This window comes from Lynx rufus, unplaced genomic scaffold (genome assembly GCF_022079265.1).
Source record: "Lynx rufus isolate CCGP_SWC_20201006 ecotype Redwood Valley unplaced genomic scaffold, mLynRuf1.p SCAF_7, whole genome shotgun sequence".
Classification (NCBI taxonomy): domain Eukaryota; kingdom Metazoa; phylum Chordata; class Mammalia; order Carnivora; family Felidae; genus Lynx; species Lynx rufus.
Genome location: NW_025814889.1, coordinates 51,731,186 through 51,748,656, shown reverse-complemented (window position 1 = coordinate 51,748,656; position 17,471 = coordinate 51,731,186). Strand labels below are relative to the sequence as shown.

General features: G+C 33.1%; 1 protein-coding gene across 2 annotated transcripts in view; it reads right to left on the bottom strand.

Moving 5' to 3' along the window:
* The window catches only part of PIK3C2G (phosphatidylinositol-4-phosphate 3-kinase catalytic subunit type 2 gamma), a 337,991-nt gene that overhangs the window by 297,086 nt on the left and 23,434 nt on the right, over positions 1-17,471 (bottom strand). For both annotated transcript variants that reach the window (XM_047066883.1, XM_047066884.1), the window contains exons 5-6: positions 7,055-7,157; positions 1,194-1,264 (exon numbers count right to left, since the gene is read on the bottom strand). In XM_047066883.1, the coding sequence (XP_046922839.1) occupies positions 1,194-1,264; positions 7,055-7,157 (174 nt within the window). The remainder of the gene's footprint in view (positions 1-1,193; positions 1,265-7,054; positions 7,158-17,471) is intronic.

Here is a 17,471-nt window from a genome sequence, read left to right as displayed (position 1 = left end):
CACTTTTTAAAGAATTTGTCAGATTTGATGCTTTCCTCTAAGTTTTTTTTTTTTTTGGATAAATTTATTTTGGAATGAGGAAACTACAGCTGTTGTTAATATGCCATTTTGATGGGAATCTATACCTAATCCATGTAATTAGCTATAAAATAAAAGTTTAGATTAGGATATATTCAAAGTCCTCTGTAGTCCTACCCATTCTGTGATTTTGTTGTGTGAGGATGAATATTTTGGGGGAAATAAAGAGAGGCATACAGGGAAAGACAGAATAGTTTTAATAAAAGAATAGGGTCTTTGCAAATTTCACACAGCCCTGATTTCTGTCCTACCACTAATGAACTGAATAGCCTTATGGAAGTTATTTAACCTTCCAGAACTTGGGTTTCTTTGATTCTGAAGTAAATTTTGTGTCTTATCACAGGGCTGTAGGGAGAATTAGATGAGATAATGCATGTAAAATGTACAATAACTCCACTAAGTGATTGATAGCTATTATGAATAGTCACTAAAAACGATTTTAACTCATATTTTTTATATCAGGCTTTGCTTTGGAGATTATGATATATACCTCCCATACCCGATTTTTTGCTCATTCAGCTCAGAACAACTTTAATTTCAGATAAACCCATACTGTAGCACTGATATCTTCTCCCAGGCTAGCTTCCTGATGGGTCTATTCTTTCAAATAATACACGCATACATTTAGATATGAGAATCAGTTAGGATATGTTCATTTACTGTCATTTGAGTTTTCCAGTTTGAATTCACGCTCCTCTGTTTATGATATACCAGTTATTTTCAGGGAATTCAAGAAAAATTTAAAGCAGGATGTGGTGACTTTCAAAGTGTGGAAATTCGGTTATACAAAGAGCTTAGTGACACATGCACACGCAAATTCACAAAATGAATGAGGAAAAAAATTCTTGAAAACATAATAACCGGTAGCAGAGATATTTTAAAATGAATGTTAGATTGTTCTGGAAGGTGTTAGCAGCTCTTCAAATGTATCTGAATAGCTGTGAAGAATAGATAATTATTAACAGAATTTGCCAAAGGGAGATATCTATTAAAAGTACAATAGCTTCCACGGTACTAACGAAAGGACAGTTTTTACAGTCAACTGAAAAATATTGTGATTTGGCACTTGAGAACTTGGTCAGAAAGTAGTCTTGGAACAAAATAAAATGTCTTACCTGGATATTTTCCAAATATGCATAAATTCTAGAAGTTGGTTCAGATAAAACTGACTGTGGTCATCTTCATGCTGTAGACAGCAGAATATATTAATATTTATAGAGTGAATAGGAATGAGTACCAGATAAAAATAGGTCTGTGGCTTCCTGCTGTCATTTTATTCACCTCTTTTGATAACCCTCATTCATCATTTTAATACTTTGTTTTAAAGACTTTGTAAGACTCTTCTTAACTCTATAAGCATTCTTTTCAAAAATGAATCAGAAAGCTGAGCTTTGGGAGAGGATAAACTTCAAGGACAGAAGAAAAGCATCCTGGCATCACCAAGGTCAAACATTAAGTTCTAGCAGAGGGCAGTTTTGCAGACTGGTTCTCTCACATACATGCACATTTTCTTGACATTTAGGCTATGGATGCCATGGCAGTGTGTGGCCTGACAGCTTGCCAGATCAGTTGGCAGGCCTAGAATGAGCTCCCATTTTTCAACTTCACCACACCTTGCCTCCCAAATGTGAGTGTAACAGAACTTTCTATTTCGTGAACATTGAAGTGTGCTAATGAGTGACAACTATAAATTCCAGGAGTTTTCAGGAGGCATGTGTTTTCTCCCAAGATTAGCAGAAACTACTTATCATAAACTATCAGTCCTGTGGTCCATACGCATAAACACACACGCGTGCGTGCACACACACACACACACACACACACACACACACATTTTCACACCATAATTCCTTGATTAGCTCTTCTGCAACAGGCATTCATGAAAATCCTGTGCAAGTTCTGCAAAGGAGAATGCAATATAACTTCCCCATAATTGCACCATTTTCACTATACACAGCTGTTAAGTTTGAAAGCTTAATGCCTGGAGTGCATGCAATCTTGGATGTTAATACACAATCTATTTTTAAAACTGCCTATTAGAGCTCCTGACAGAAAACATCAGAAGGAAAACCTTTATATGGCCTAAGGTCAAAAGTGTATTATTGGGCTCTTTTGTGAGGAAGAAAGAAGTTGTTACATGGAGAGAATAACGTCATAACTGTAATACAATACCTTGAATGCACGCTAAAAAAAAACAAAACAAAACAAAAAAAACCCAAAAACTTTCAGAAGAAGAAAAGAAACTTCTTTCAGAAGTTAAAACAACAAAAACAAGCATATAAATAATGACTTATTTGCATCTTTCTGTATAGCATAATCATATTCTTTTTAAAACCACTTTACTTGGCTTCCAGAGATGCCTTTGGGGGAGAAATTGGCCTTTGTCATATTGTCACTTACAAGGAAAGTTTTGTTTTGTTTTGTTTTGTTCTTATTTAAGGAAGCTCAAAAGTCTAGAGAACAGTCTTGAGCAGTTGTCCATGGAATATATCATACACTTTACTTTTCTCCAAAGCTGAAGGCATACCTTCATCTTAAGGAAAAAGTTAAGGTTTCTTTTTTCTCCTTTTTCATACAAAAATCTGCTCTCTGTGTTCTGTGAGTTTCCTTGAGCTAAAATGAAATTTGATTTTATGATTAATGTCAACAATGTTGAAAATACTTATCAAATTTGAGAGACATAAAGAGAACATTTTTTTAAAGACTCAATTATACACATCTAGTCAAGATGGAGATTGTAAAATTTTGAAATTTAGTAAGATTTATATGGACTGTCAAACTATTTTATGAATAATCTCATGGAACAAGAATTAAATTACCATATTTCTGTATAACACAAGCAATTTTAAAATAGGAAAGGCATCTGAGATGAATTGAATAGTACAATGTGCCTTGTACAATTAGAGAACTCTAAAAGTATCTACTGAAAGGCAATGGTGTCAATAAACTTAATGAAATGATAATTATCATAATGTTCCTAGCATTATATAGAAGAAATAAGCCATTGTCTGTTGTTTTACTGGAAAGAAAATATAATTGTTTATAAATGTTTTTATACAGCTAAAATTATGAAAACTGTAGAAAATTTTGAAACCACTTTAAACAGTAGGATCAAGAGAGAAGAACATTCAGTATCTCCTTACTATATAGAGTTTGTAATGGTAAAAAGCTAAAATGCCATCCCTAATTTTATGACATTAATAACTGATACTTATGTAGTCCCAGTTAGACACAGGCACTGCTTTAAGCTTTCATTTACATTTCTCAATTAAGTTACAATAATAATCATATTAGGTAAATATTATTATTCACATTTTTTAACAAGGAAAGTGGGGTGAATATAATAATTTATCCAAGAGAAGACATTTGAATTTGGTAGTATGGATCCGCAATCTCTGTTTTTAAACAAGATGCCAAGTTAGCAAATTTAACACTCTTTATTTATATTTATGGGGAGAACTAGGTTTATATGTTCTAGGATTTATACATAGAAATGATTACCACCCCTGATTCATCTGTGTCAGGTGTTCTTACTCCAGGCTTTAGAAGCATAGTTGTCTCTTTCTTTTGAAGCACATATCTCTATCAGACTTTTAAATGTATATTTGTTTATTGTATGTCTTCTTTACCAGAATGAAAACTCTGCATTCTAGAATAAGTACTGAAATGTCTTGTTTGTCTTTGTATCTCCAGTATTTAGAAGAGTGCCTATATGGTAGTTGATGAATAAATGAGTATCTGTCTGCACGTATATGTTTCCTAAGACATAATTCTGTATTTTAAGTAGGTTCGCTAACTTGTTCATTCACTATGTAAGATCCTCAAAGACAAGTACTAAATATTGCCTGTAAAAAATATTCAATAAATATATGTTGAATTGGGACACCCGGGTGGCTCAGTTGGTTAAGCATCTGACTTCAGCTCAGGCCATGATCTCAGAGTTCATAAATTCAAGCCCCAAGTCAGGCTCTGTGCTGACAGCTTGGAGCCTGGAGCCTGCTTCAGATTCTGTATCTCCCTCCCTTTCTGCCTCTCCCCTGCTCACACTCTGCCTCTCTCTCTCTCTCAAAAATAAACACTAAATTTTTTAAAAATATTTGTTGAATTAATCAATTGTTTTTAGATTATATATAATGTACTTGCATAGTATCTTAAAGTAAACCCTTATAGATTTTAATAAGGATGTAATATCTTCTCTTTGAAATATGATGCTAAAAAATCCTTCAAGAACCAGTATTTGGGGCAAATAGAGACATGGGATGCCTTTTTAATAGTTTGTGTGGAGGCTACCACTGCTCTTTAACTGAGAGTCAGAGCCAGTTGAATCCCCTGTGCACTAAGCCCTTTGAAGTCTGGGATGTTGTTGATTTTGTTCAGTACTCTAACCTACTACACCACAGTGATATAGTTAATATGTGAGTAAATGGAGAATATATTATAAACTTCTGTGTCATCAAGCATATTATCTATTTTTAAATGTTTATTTATTTTGAGAGAGAGGGAGGGGCAGAAACACACACACACACACACACACACACACATACACAGACAGAGAGAGAGACAGAGAGAGACAGAGAGAATCCCAAGCAGCCTCTGTCCTGCCAGCTTAGAGCCCCATGCAGGGCTTCATCTCATGGACCATGAAATCATGACCTAAGCCGAAATCGAGTCGGGTGCTCAACCAACTGAGCCACCCAGGCACCCCATCTATTTTTAAATAACAGTGTTAGTGTAGGAGAAGTTGTGGTTGAGAAAAAGCATTTATACTTTTTATCTGTAAATTGTTGAATTGACCAAGAGATGGTGATATTCACTATAGGAAGTAAAGTTTGTGAGTTGAAGCATAAAAAAAGCAGCCATGTAACTTAAATCCTGCTATGATCCAAATGAGACATTGAAAATCAGGAATTTCTAGTGATAATTATACACTTCAAACCCAGAAATGACTATATTCTTGTCCCTGGATATGACGATGACAACAGCCCATAGATATTACATTGGCTGGAATTATGATATAGTGAGCTCTATGACTAGACTAGCTGTGCTCAAATTTCATCTCCTTCTTTAGTTGCTATGAGACTTTAGGCAGAGAACAGCCTTACTCTTCTGAATTTTCAGTACTTTTATTTAAAAAAAGGAAAATAATAGTAATTATCACTTTTTTTTGCTCTTGATTTATTGTGAATAAATACATATAAAGCACTGATAACAGTACTTGGCATCTAATATATACTTAATATGGTTAATCATCATGGAACACCTATCATGTCCCAGACTTTGAGGTAAGTGAATATAGCCATGGAAAACAAAACTATATATATATAATATATATATATATATATATATATATATATATATATATATATATACACATCCCAAGTATACTTGTCATGTAGGTTGATAACATAAAGTATGGGCTGTGGAGACTGACTGGGCTCAAATCCAAGCTCCTCTGCTTACCAGTTCCATGAATATGATCTGGGCACGGCCATGGAGTTCCTTGTGATTCAGTTTCTTTATTTTTAATAGTATTTGCCACATAGAATTATTGTGAAGATTAAATAAAGTCCCAGACTTAAAATATATGTCAGTTGGGGCGCCTGGGTGGCGCAGTCGGTTGGGCGTCCGACTTCAGCCAGGTCACGATCTCGCGGTCCGTGAGTTCGAGCCCCGCGTCGGGCTCTGGGCTGATGGCTCAGAGCCTGGAGCCTGTTTCCGATTCTGTGTCTCCCTCTCTCTCTGCCCCTCCCCCGTTCATGCTCTGTCTCTCTCTGTCCCAAAAATAAATAAACGTTGAAAAAAAAAATTTAAAAAAAAAATAAAATATATGTCAGCATACATTGTATTCGAGTAGTGGTGTTAAATGGATTTAAATATAAACCTTAATTTACATGAAATTGAAATGTTAGTGATTTGTGAATTGCTACCAATGAAATAAGTTATTTTTTAGCAACATGAAAGTTCTCAAGGAGAGTAGAAATTCTAATCATATATTTTCACTTCTTCCCCCATGTTGAAATGAAACATGATGATTTTAGCTTTTTCAAAACATTGAGGACAATTTGAAGACTCTTATGTTTATTAATATTGAGACTATTAGTTGTACTTTATAATGTTTCTCTGTGGAGATTTCAGATGCATAACCCTGGAGCTGTCAACACTGGCTGAGTTGAGTACCAGTTCCAAAAGATTTTTCTAAACAACTCTCTTTTGGCCTCATTATGTTATATTCCACATAGATACACTGCAACCTAATGCACCACCTGACACTTTTTATGATGAAACACCTCAGACTAGGAAAAAAAAAAAGTCATGCACTGGAAATCTGTTATCTGATGTAAATGACAGGGTGATGGGATTTTTGCTTAAAGCAGGTAATTGGAAGATTCTACAGATAAAGCTGCCAAAATATCAAAGTTCATTGCATACTGTGCAATTTGGGTTTGAAATAACTCAAGACATCACATAGGGAATAAAATTCATATCTAACAGCATGGAATTGTGTCATTAAAGCACAGTAATCCCTTTCTAGGTAGTTTTATTATATATATTATGAATATTAATCTGTCTTGATTTAAATTGTGTTGATACCGACAAACAATCTTCAAATAGAACAAGTTATTTTTCTTCCTTCAATGGCTTCCCCCTCACATTTTTTACTCTGTTCACTTCCTAGTGACTTCCTGGATAGTATGAATATAATAACCTTAATAAGTTTCTCATAAATTATTTTTCCAAGAGACCAATTGATTTACTATTATACCAGGGTTGCAGTAATGTGTTCATGTAATTGCTTCAGTTCGAATTGTTAACAGGCATTTAGATAAATATTTTATTATGTTTCAGTAAACATACTCAAATGAACATGTATTCATTAAGCTATGTAATTCCAAACTGGCAACCATCCATAAACATAGGAATATTGTCCTTAAAATGATCAGCTTGAAAATTCAAACCAACGCTAAAAAAATCTTACCTTTCGAGATAATTTTCCTGGAACTTTCCCATTTTTATGAAGAGTAAGTTGAATAACAGATTTATCTTTCTGAAATATTTTGTGGCTCCCCAAAGAGTAATCACTGAAGAAGAAAAAAATGAATACAGTCATTTCCTCCAGAATACTCCCAAGTGTATTATTTTCCTCTCTGACTTTGTTTCTTTTCATTTTTTTGGAACTTAGTCTGGTAAAATTTTATATATATCCTAGTCCTATATACTTATTTAAAAATATATCCTCATTATATTCATTTTAAATGATAAGATATTACAATTATTCTTCAAGTGCATCAAGTTAGAAAATGATTAGATATCTTTGCAATGGAGATAAATTATAATAGAGAATATTTTACATATCCAAAGTTAGTTTTTTTTTTTATCCAGTCCTCTCAAAGCTGAGGACAACATGCTTCTGGGAGGTCTAATTGATGCCACAAAGTGTATGCAGGGACCACTGTATCAAGGAAGTGGAGCAGTGAGGTGGAGATGTCATGGGCTTTAGAGACAGATTTACTAGCTCCATGACCTTAGGCAAGCCAATTAAACTATCTGAAACACAGTATATGTATTTTAGAGTTGATATTATTAATGTCCAAATGAAAGGGTTGACAAGCAAATTAAATAGACAGAATATCCCCACATATTTTAGAAATTTCTAAAGGCATAATTTTCTTCTTCCTTCCTTTCCGCTCTCTCCCTGTAAGAGCCATTAAAAAGGATGAATTATGTTAATTACTTGATTAAGGATCTTGGTTAAATGTATGACGGATTTCAGTAGAAAAAACCCTTATATTAAAACATTTGAGGGGTGCCTGGTGGCTCAGTCAGTTAAGTATCCAACTTCAGCTCAGGTGATGATCGTGAGTTTGAGCCCCTCGTCAGGCTCTGTGCTGACAGCTCAGACAGAGCCTGGAACCCAGATTCTGTGTCTCCCTCTCTCTCTGCCCCTCCACCACCCACACTCTGTCTTTCTCTGTCTCTCAAAAATAAATAAACATTAAAAAAATTAAAACATTTGAGGCCCTTAAGTTGACATACCCATTTATCTGGAAAATTCACTAAACATTTGGGATCGGTTATTCCCAACAGTGACAGAGAAATAAAGCATTACTCAGTTGATAGCTAGTAAATTTTCTATAAATGTTCTTATTTCGACAAATGATATCTTTTTTAAGAAGACCCAACACCTATCCACTCACTAAAATGGTGAATGTTGGTATCCATAACATTTGTTCTACACCTCATTCCCACAGCCCCTGTTTGATTTCTGTCCCAGTACTCTCTGTATTGTTCCTTAAGTTATTTCTGCTGCTAGTCTACACATAAGGCATGCCATGTGTATTCCCTGAGTTCCTGCCTTCCTCGCTGACCAAGTTCTGCAGCAAGGGCATTCTCCATATTCTATCACATGGACTCAAGTTCCTCTCCTTTCACCTCCCACCCCCAACTCCTCTTTCCATGCAGAGTCCTGTTTTCCTATTCCTATTCTGGGAAACATTTTAAGAGTAGTGGACCACCTTGCTATCAGAATTCCTCGTGTGTTGAAGGCTGGACCCCAGTCTAGAGAGTTAGTCTCAGATATAGTTGCTGCTTTCTTGAACTAACTTTTTTTTTTTCTTCGCCCATTTGTATGTATACCCCTTACTAGGGCTTCCAAATAAAATAGAAGATGGCCAGTAAATAAGAATTTCAGTAATAGTGAATATATTTTTTAGTATAGGTATGTCTCATGTACTGTTTGATATATAATTTCAAAATTTGGGATTTTTTGAAACTGAAATTTAACTGGAAAGCCTATATTTTCATTTACTAAATTTGCCAATTCTACCCCTTTCTAAAAGTAGGATCTAGTTCTTCCCTTATCTTGCCTTCACTCTTTGTGTGTTTGTGCATGTGTGTGTGTCTGCGTGTGTGTGGCAGGATCTGAGTAGTTATCAGATTTTGGGTAATTACCAGAGTTTGTAAGTCTCTTTTTTACCCCTATAATTCATCTCTCTCTCTTTTTTATGTTAAGTTATGGGAAACTTCTGAATTGTACTAAGCTGTGGGAAACAAAACAGATAAGAAAAATTCTCCTCTTTCCCTTTTTCCAGAAGAATAGTTTACTCAGAGTTCATGGCACTTTTTTGTAAGCTGAAATAAGTGGCTAAATACATATATTTTTCTGTTAAAAATGAAATCATTTTATTTTACCTGTGTCTCTAGCCTATAGCTAAATATTTTTTAACTTACTTTCTAAGACTTTTTTAATCAGAAAATTTAAACTATTTCACCCATAGCAATGCCTTCTGCTGTTATTGCTGTTTATATTAACTATGAATTTTTATTGTTTTCTTTCATTTGTTGAGGTTACTGAATCTTCTTTGAGTCTCTTCTTTATCTTTAGAGGGTTGGAGACATAAATATATTTTTAATCTTCCAATGGTTACCTAATATTTAAATAACATGTATCTTATTTTTTCCATTGTAACCTCAATTTAATCACTGTGTACATCACATTCTCAAATAAGCCTTAGGACCTAAATATGACATCAGTTTGGTTCTCCCACATTGCCCTCCAATTGCCTTCCAATTGTCCAAATGGGGACTGTATGAATTGTAGGTCTAGATTCTTTTATCTCTTAACTGATGAAATCAAGAAAAGTGTAAGTAAAACAAAGTTAGAGATGGGAATTATAAAAAAGATGTCTGAAAACATTTTATTTTTAACTAAAAATATCTAAATAGACTCTCAATTGCCTAAGTTTGATATCAGAGTAAAGGAAGACTTTGATATAGGATGAAGGGTCTATTGATTACAATTTTATGTCTTCTTTCTGGCATAAACCAAACCTACAAGTAATTATCTTTAACTTCTAGTTCCACATTCTTTATAAAAAGCATGTACTTGAACTTGAGGAACAACCTGAATAAAGAATTGGTTTAGATTTTTATAATTATTGCTCTAATCATTTAAAGTTGTTTCTTCCACATTTAATTCAGCAGTAATAGTTTTTAATAATTCCTTTTTATCAGTTATTATAAAGAATTCAACTTAGGTGTGCCTGGGTGGCTCAGTCCATCAAGTGTCCAAATTTCTTGATTTTGGCTCAGTTCATAATCTCACAGTTTGTGGAATTGAACCCATCCTTGGACTCTGCACTGACAGCCCAGAGTCTGCTTGGGATTCTCTCTCTCCCTCTCTCTCTGTCTCCCCTCCTCCCCACACACATGCTTTCTCTTTCTATCAAAACAAATAAATAAACATTAAAAAAAGAATTAAGCGTAATTTTTTTTCAGAGCAACACTCTTTTTTGTTTTTTATACTTATGTCCTTATATAGAATCCATCTGAAATGCATTTGTTGAGTAAAGAGTGATGCATAGTTCCAATTTTGGACATTTTTCCAATATACTGGCAATGTTATTGAACACCTCTAAAGAGGATGGATGTCTTTTCATCTGTGACCTGTTGTATTCATCACATGACCAATTTTCATAGATATCTGATTTCTGGACTATAAGTATTCCATTAATCTATATATCTATTCCTGTGCCAATAACAGATTGCTTCAGTTATTTAATTGAAGCGTATTTTGAAGTGTGGAATTGAAAGTCACCATTTAAAAAAATTATATTATCTATTTTTGCACGGTTTCTCTTCCAGAACAATTTTAGAATTAGTGTGCCAATGCTAAAGATAAAATGCTAATATAGTGCAGACTTATATTTAATTTATGGAATTATATAAAAAGAATTGGTATTTTTATAATATTGAATCTACTCCTTAAGGATATTTCTACATACACTCTAATTCTCTTTTATGCCCTTGAGTAAAGTGTTAGTTTTCTTTCCAATTTTTCTTACACATATGCTTTTTGCAAGATATTTTATAGATTCTGTTCTATTATAAGTCAGAGGTTTTTTTTTCACAGTATTTATTAGTTGGCTTTATATGTTAATTTATCTGGTGGAATCCTGTTGTAATACCTAATGGTTTTCAATTGATTATTTTGGATTTTCTAACAGAAAATTATTTTCTTTAAAAATAATCATTGTTTTGTCTATTGCTTTCCAATATGTTTTCTTCCTTTTGTTTTCATATCTTACTGTGATGTATAGGATATGAGGCACACTGTTGAATAGTAGCAATGATGGTAGACATCCTTCTCTTTTTCTTGCTTTTATCAGAAATGCCTCAAATGATTAATCATTGGATGTATTCGCTCTGTATTCCTGGTTTATACTTTTCCTAATCTATTGTATTAAAAATTTTTAAAAAATTATAAATAAGTTTCAAATTTATCAGACGGGCTTTCTGTATCTGTTAGGTGCATCACAGTGAGATCATTTTTTCTTGAATATGTTAATGTATTAATTACATTGATAGATTTTCCTAACTTAAAATTATCTTTACATTTTTATGTAGACTTGCCCCCGTAGTAGGTTTAATTTGCAAGTTTTAAAGGTTTTTTTGTATATGTCAAATTTAGAGAGGCCTATAATTTTAACATTTTGTTATCTTTACTTGTTTTAGGCATCATAATTAGGTCAGACTTGTAAACTGCATGTACCTTTTTCTCTGTCCTGGAATGGTTTCTATAATCGAGAAATCTCTAGTCCTTGAAGGTTTGTTGCAGTTTAACTAAAAACTAACTTTCACTCCCCACTGCGCCTTATTTTTACTTTTATACTTCTCTCATTGAGCTAATTTTGAAAATTCATCATTCCTTAGGAAATCGTCTTGTTTTTTATAAAGCTATCCAATGAATGTCTCAAGTCCCTCCTATTTTAAGTATCTTTCAACATTTTATCTAGGAGCTCCACAATCCCCTTGCAACTGTTTCCTCCTTCCCATGCTATCACTCTTCTTGTTTTACCAGGTTTTGTAGTAATATTTTTTCCTGTCCTTTCATGAGAATTTTGGTGGGCAGGTAGGTAGATTTGCATTTTAATATACTAATATAGGCCTGAAGATCTATATTATCATTCTAATTGTGGGAATATCATGTATGGTTTTGCATGAAAAAGATCTCAAAAACTGGAAAAGAAGTACAGTTCTGGTCCAGATATCTCATTTTGCAAATAAGGACACTTATATTGACAAAATAAGATCAGAGATTAGAACATAAATATTTGAAGTAAAAATAGCACACATAAAACTTACTTATAGATTCAAGCATTCCTGGTATAATGTGATACACGTGTTTCTTTTTTTTCCATGTGTTTCTATCCATATAAGGGTGCAGTGAGGTGTTTTGCAAATTGTGGGCTAAAAATAACAGGTCTCTTGGGAAAAAAGGGTTGGAAGAGACCAGTCGAATCAATAAGGTCTCTAACCAGAGCGCACATGCACATACATACACAAATCTTTAAAAAAAATTTTTTTTTATGTTTATTTATTCTAGGTGGGGGGGAGGGGGAGAGAGAGAGGGAGACACAAATCTGAAGCAGGCTCCAGGTTCTGAGCTTTCAGCACATGGCCCCACACGGGGCTTGAACTCACAAACCGCAAGATCATGACCTGAACTGAAGTTGGATGCTTAACTGACTGAGCCACCAGGCGCCCCTACATACACAAATCTTAAAAAAATCAGGACAGTTTTTAAAAGACACACTAATTTAAAAAATATAAAGAAGTATCATAGTAAATAAAAGAGTTGGCTTTATTTGGTTAGAAGTGGATACGAGAAAGTTTGATGCTTCTAAATACAGAAGCAAGAGCAAAAATGCCCAAAAATTGTGGAAAATTCTGTAATAAACATTTTCAAGACAGCCCGAGGCCAAGGTGAGAGAAAAAATGCATGTTTGGTGAATGGTCAGTGGTCACTGCCTCAGCAACTTCCTGAATGCTTTGCATTCAGCCACTGTTATTTAACAGAACAATACATTAATATGCCAGAATGTTTTACATGTAGTAAGGTAACTTCTATGAATAAGCTAATTTATGTTACAGTAACATGTTATATTGCAGAAGAGATTGTATTCAGTACCTCATTTTTTCAGGTATCATGTTTAAAATACTAACAGTCCTTTTTAGGTATGTTAACAATAACAAAACTATTATTGTCCTAGAATTGTCACTTAAGATGAAGTCTCTGATCTTACAGAGTCTCCATTAACCATAGCACTTTCTAAGAGCTATAAACTACTATTCATCACTTTGCCCTCACTCTTCTTGGCAAGACCACCATTTCAATCAATTTGTTTGTAACCACTAGACACATGTGGCTATTGAACACTTAATATGTCACTAGTCTGAATTCAGATGTGCTCTAAGCATAAAATACACTTTGAATTTTGAAGACTTAGCACAAAAAAAAAGGAATGTAAAACATCTCAGTATTTTTAAAATTGTGATTACATGTTGAAATAATTTTGGTTAAATATTTGAGTTAAATAAATAAAATATGTATTAAAATTTATTTCTACAAGTTTCTTTTTATGTGTTTTTCAAGTGGCTAGTAGAAAACTTAATTATGTGGCCCACGTTACATGTCCATTGGACAGAGCTGATTTAGAGGAAATAGAAGAGAGAAAAATAAAAACAAAGCATTCAAGAATAGAAAGGTTGGTATACAGAATTTAATGAGTAAGTTGAATAAGGAAAAACTGATTTGTGTTTGATGACTCTAGGTATCAGGAAATATAGGAAGAAAGCCTACCATCCCAAGAGAAAGAGAACAAAAAATATTGCCACTACGATGGGTAATATTGGAGAACAGGACTTGAGCACTAAGAGAAATCCCATATTTAGGTATTACTATACCTCTAAGGTGAACATTGGAATTATCTACTTCAGATTATAACAATGATGTTTTTTCTCAATCTGGTAACATTTTAAATTGGGTGCTTAGTAGTTTCATTGAACATTCATGTAAAAAACTTTGTTAAATGAACTGAGTCTTTATGATACAATAAAAAGCTTAGTTTTTCTTCATATATACTAGTAAGTCAGAATTCTGCACATCCACTTATTTGTTCTCTCAACAAGTATTGGATTCCATCTATGTGTTAGTCACTATCTTCAGAACTGTTATGAGTATACCTGTCATTTAAAATGAACACCACAATCTGAATCCTTGCACATAATTACTTCTATTTCCTATTCATAAGTAGCTCATGTTATTTTAAAGTATTTCTATAGCAGAATGTTTATTTAAGGAGAGATTAATGACCTTAACACCAAAAAATGGTATGCAAATAACCTCAAATGTGTCTTATGGGCAAAAAAGACATCCTAATCCTAAATAATGTTCAACCTATGAATACTGATTCCCCTCAGCTTAAGCACTCCTTGTAAACTCACATTTACAAACATTCTTGTTTTATTGGAATAAGTACATACAAGTCCTTATTTTATAGGATAACCTAGTTAGGTTTAAATATTCTTTATTCTTATGTGTAGGAAATAGTCACAGAGATGTATTGTGAAATATTATGGTCCTATAGAGAAAAAAATTACATTCATTTGATTTTATAAATTGTGAAATATTATGGTCATATATAGAACAAAATTATGTTCATTTGATTTTATAAATGTTGAAATCCAGTATTGCTAGAGCTATTAAATATATTTCTTTAAGGAAATTCAGCAATTAAGCTGCTTTTTAATACTTATGTTTACTAAGAAATATAAGGTGAATATAACAAAATATTAAAATATTAATAATACCATAGCACTCCAGAGAATATTTTTCAAATATTTATGTGTGTTCTGTGCACACACAAGTACACACATATTCCTTCCATATTTGCCACTTAAAAATGTTGCTCATGTTACTTCTGTCATAATCCTTAATTCTAGTATGTTTTGTAACCAATGAAAACACCCTGTATTGTATGCTTAAATTGTTACTTGCTACTCAGCATAAATAAACATCAGTGGTACATTGTTTTCCTCAACCAGTGATCCTCAATTTTATTGTTATTTTGCTTTCAAGGGAACCATGAATAGGAAAAGTTAAATGTCATGGTTTAGAGAGGGAAGCATAGGTTAAATTCTAAAACTAGGGCTTACAGCCATGGGGTATTTAATAGAGGAGGGTCATAGTTTTGAATAGAGACCCTCTATGGGGCATAAATTTTATCAACAGCTACTACTCAAGAGAGAACCTCACCTGAGAGATCTAAGCTTTTTTTTTTCAGGTGTGCCATTTTTCCTTAAGAATTCCCTCTAGCTTGTAAAAAGCAACTCTCCCTTATGCTTCTTCACTTCAATATCATTGTGTTTCTTTACATATATAATACACATAGTTTTTAATTCAATTTTTTTAATCTAGAGGAAGTGTTTTATAACAACTTTCAAGTTTACAATGCCCTCTCTTAAGCTGTGCATTCACAAAAGATCAGTAATAACACAAAAGTTTAAATAAATGAAGTTAGAGGCACCTGGGTGGTTCAGTTGGTTAAGCATCCTACTTCTTCTCAGGTCATGATGTCACCATACCTGAGTTTGAGCCCCATGTCAGGCTCTGTGCTGACAGCTCAGAGCCTGGAGCCTGCTTCAGATTCTCTGTCTCTCTGTCTCTCTGCCCTCCCTAACTCATGCTCTGTCTCTCTCTTTCAAAAATACGTAAACATTAAAAAAAAAGTTACATAAATGAAGAAGATAGAGAGTAAATAAGGAAGAAACACATCAGTGAATGTGGAGCTTTGTGTCCTTTACAAAAATATATATACTAAACTCATGGGAATTATTTTTGAGGTATGGTGTGCAGAATTTGTAATATAGTCACCAACTCAAGAGATCAAAAATACAGATCTTATCCCATTTCAAAGTTTCATTATTTTCCCCACAAACCTCCAGAGGAGAAACATTCTGCAGACTTTATGAATATAAACCATTCAAGAACTCAAATTAAATTAGCACATTTAAGCCTCATTAAGGTGATATTGGCTAATTTGAAATACTATGCAATTCACATATTCTCTATCTTATTCCTTAAGAAAAACAGATCATTAGATTACTTAACCTTCAATTAATTCAAAATTGGTGAGGAGAGGGAGATTTTTAATTCTTAGCTTTTAGAAGTAAGTGCTTTTGAGTAACAAAAATAACTTGATAGCTGCTTATTGATTATTATAATTTTAGGTATAATGATATTAAATTATATACCAATGTTTAGTTCTGATTTGCCTTGTCTTCTTGGAAAAATAATGCAACGGGTTTTTTTTTTAATCAAGTGATTCTTTTTATCAAGTCTGTTGGCTGATGATGCATGTCCAGTCATCATAAAGCTTTTTAGAAAACTTGAGTCTGAAATATGCTTTAATTCTTACATGTAGCTTTTAGTAGCAAATGACCCGTATTCAACACAAGACTTTTCTTTGGGGGAATTGCTTTCAAATGAAATTATGTAGAGAGTATTCACATATTAGGACATTTGTTTTACGTAGAATTGTTGGTTAAAACCAGATGCAAGTTTATATGGTACATTATTACTATTGTTACTTTAGTTAGCTGTTTGCTAAAGAGAGAAAGCAAAATTAATTTTTAAAAATTAGGAAAAATCCTTTGACAGAGATCTAAAAACTAAACTGAAGTAGCTCAAGATGCTCTTAATGAATGATCTATTAACAGAACACAACTTTTATTATGGTACGTGAAAGTTCTCAGAGTTTTGACACATTCTTTCCAACGCTCTGACATGGTTTTATGATTTCTAAGTGGAAGAGCAAAATTATGTAAAAGAAAAAAAAACACCATAAGCTATTTATTTACAAAATTAAGTCTAAAAAGAGTCAATTATAATATTGGCAATCTTAGGCTGTTCTGAATGTGCTGAAAATAATCAATTTGTTTAAGTCGCTAAAGGAAATCCTTAAGTTTATTAAGAAAGGGACTCATTCCGCCCACCCCCAGGAATGTATACAGTATTCAGTTTTTACTGCTAGTGAGTATAATCATTATATATAAAGTTTAAACTTTGTATAGCTTAACTTTATAAAACTTAGCCTTTTCCCTACTGGTAATTAGTAGTCTGGTTACTTTGAATAAAGCAATTCCAATTTATAACCAGATATTTAAAGAATAAATTAATACAGATTGTCATGAAATTAGCTAATTTTTTTTAGTAGTAGAAGGTTTTCTTTTTCAAGAAGATTATTTTAAAATTCTAATTAGATACAATTTTTGAAGAGGATTTTCTCACTCTAATCGAAGGTTATTTAAGATTTTCTCAACTGGGAAAGGTCAGAAGAGAGAAAAGGGATTCTCTAGTAGATAACCAGATCAAATTAATCAATGCTACTAATGAATAAAGACGTGGATACAGCCTTTTAAATTTAGATTTAAGAATATATATAACTATATATGGAGCCTGCTTCGGATTCTGTGTCTCTGCCACTCCCCTGCTTACACTCTGTCTCTCTCTCTCAAAAATAAATAAACATTAAAAATGTCTTTTAAAAAAGAAT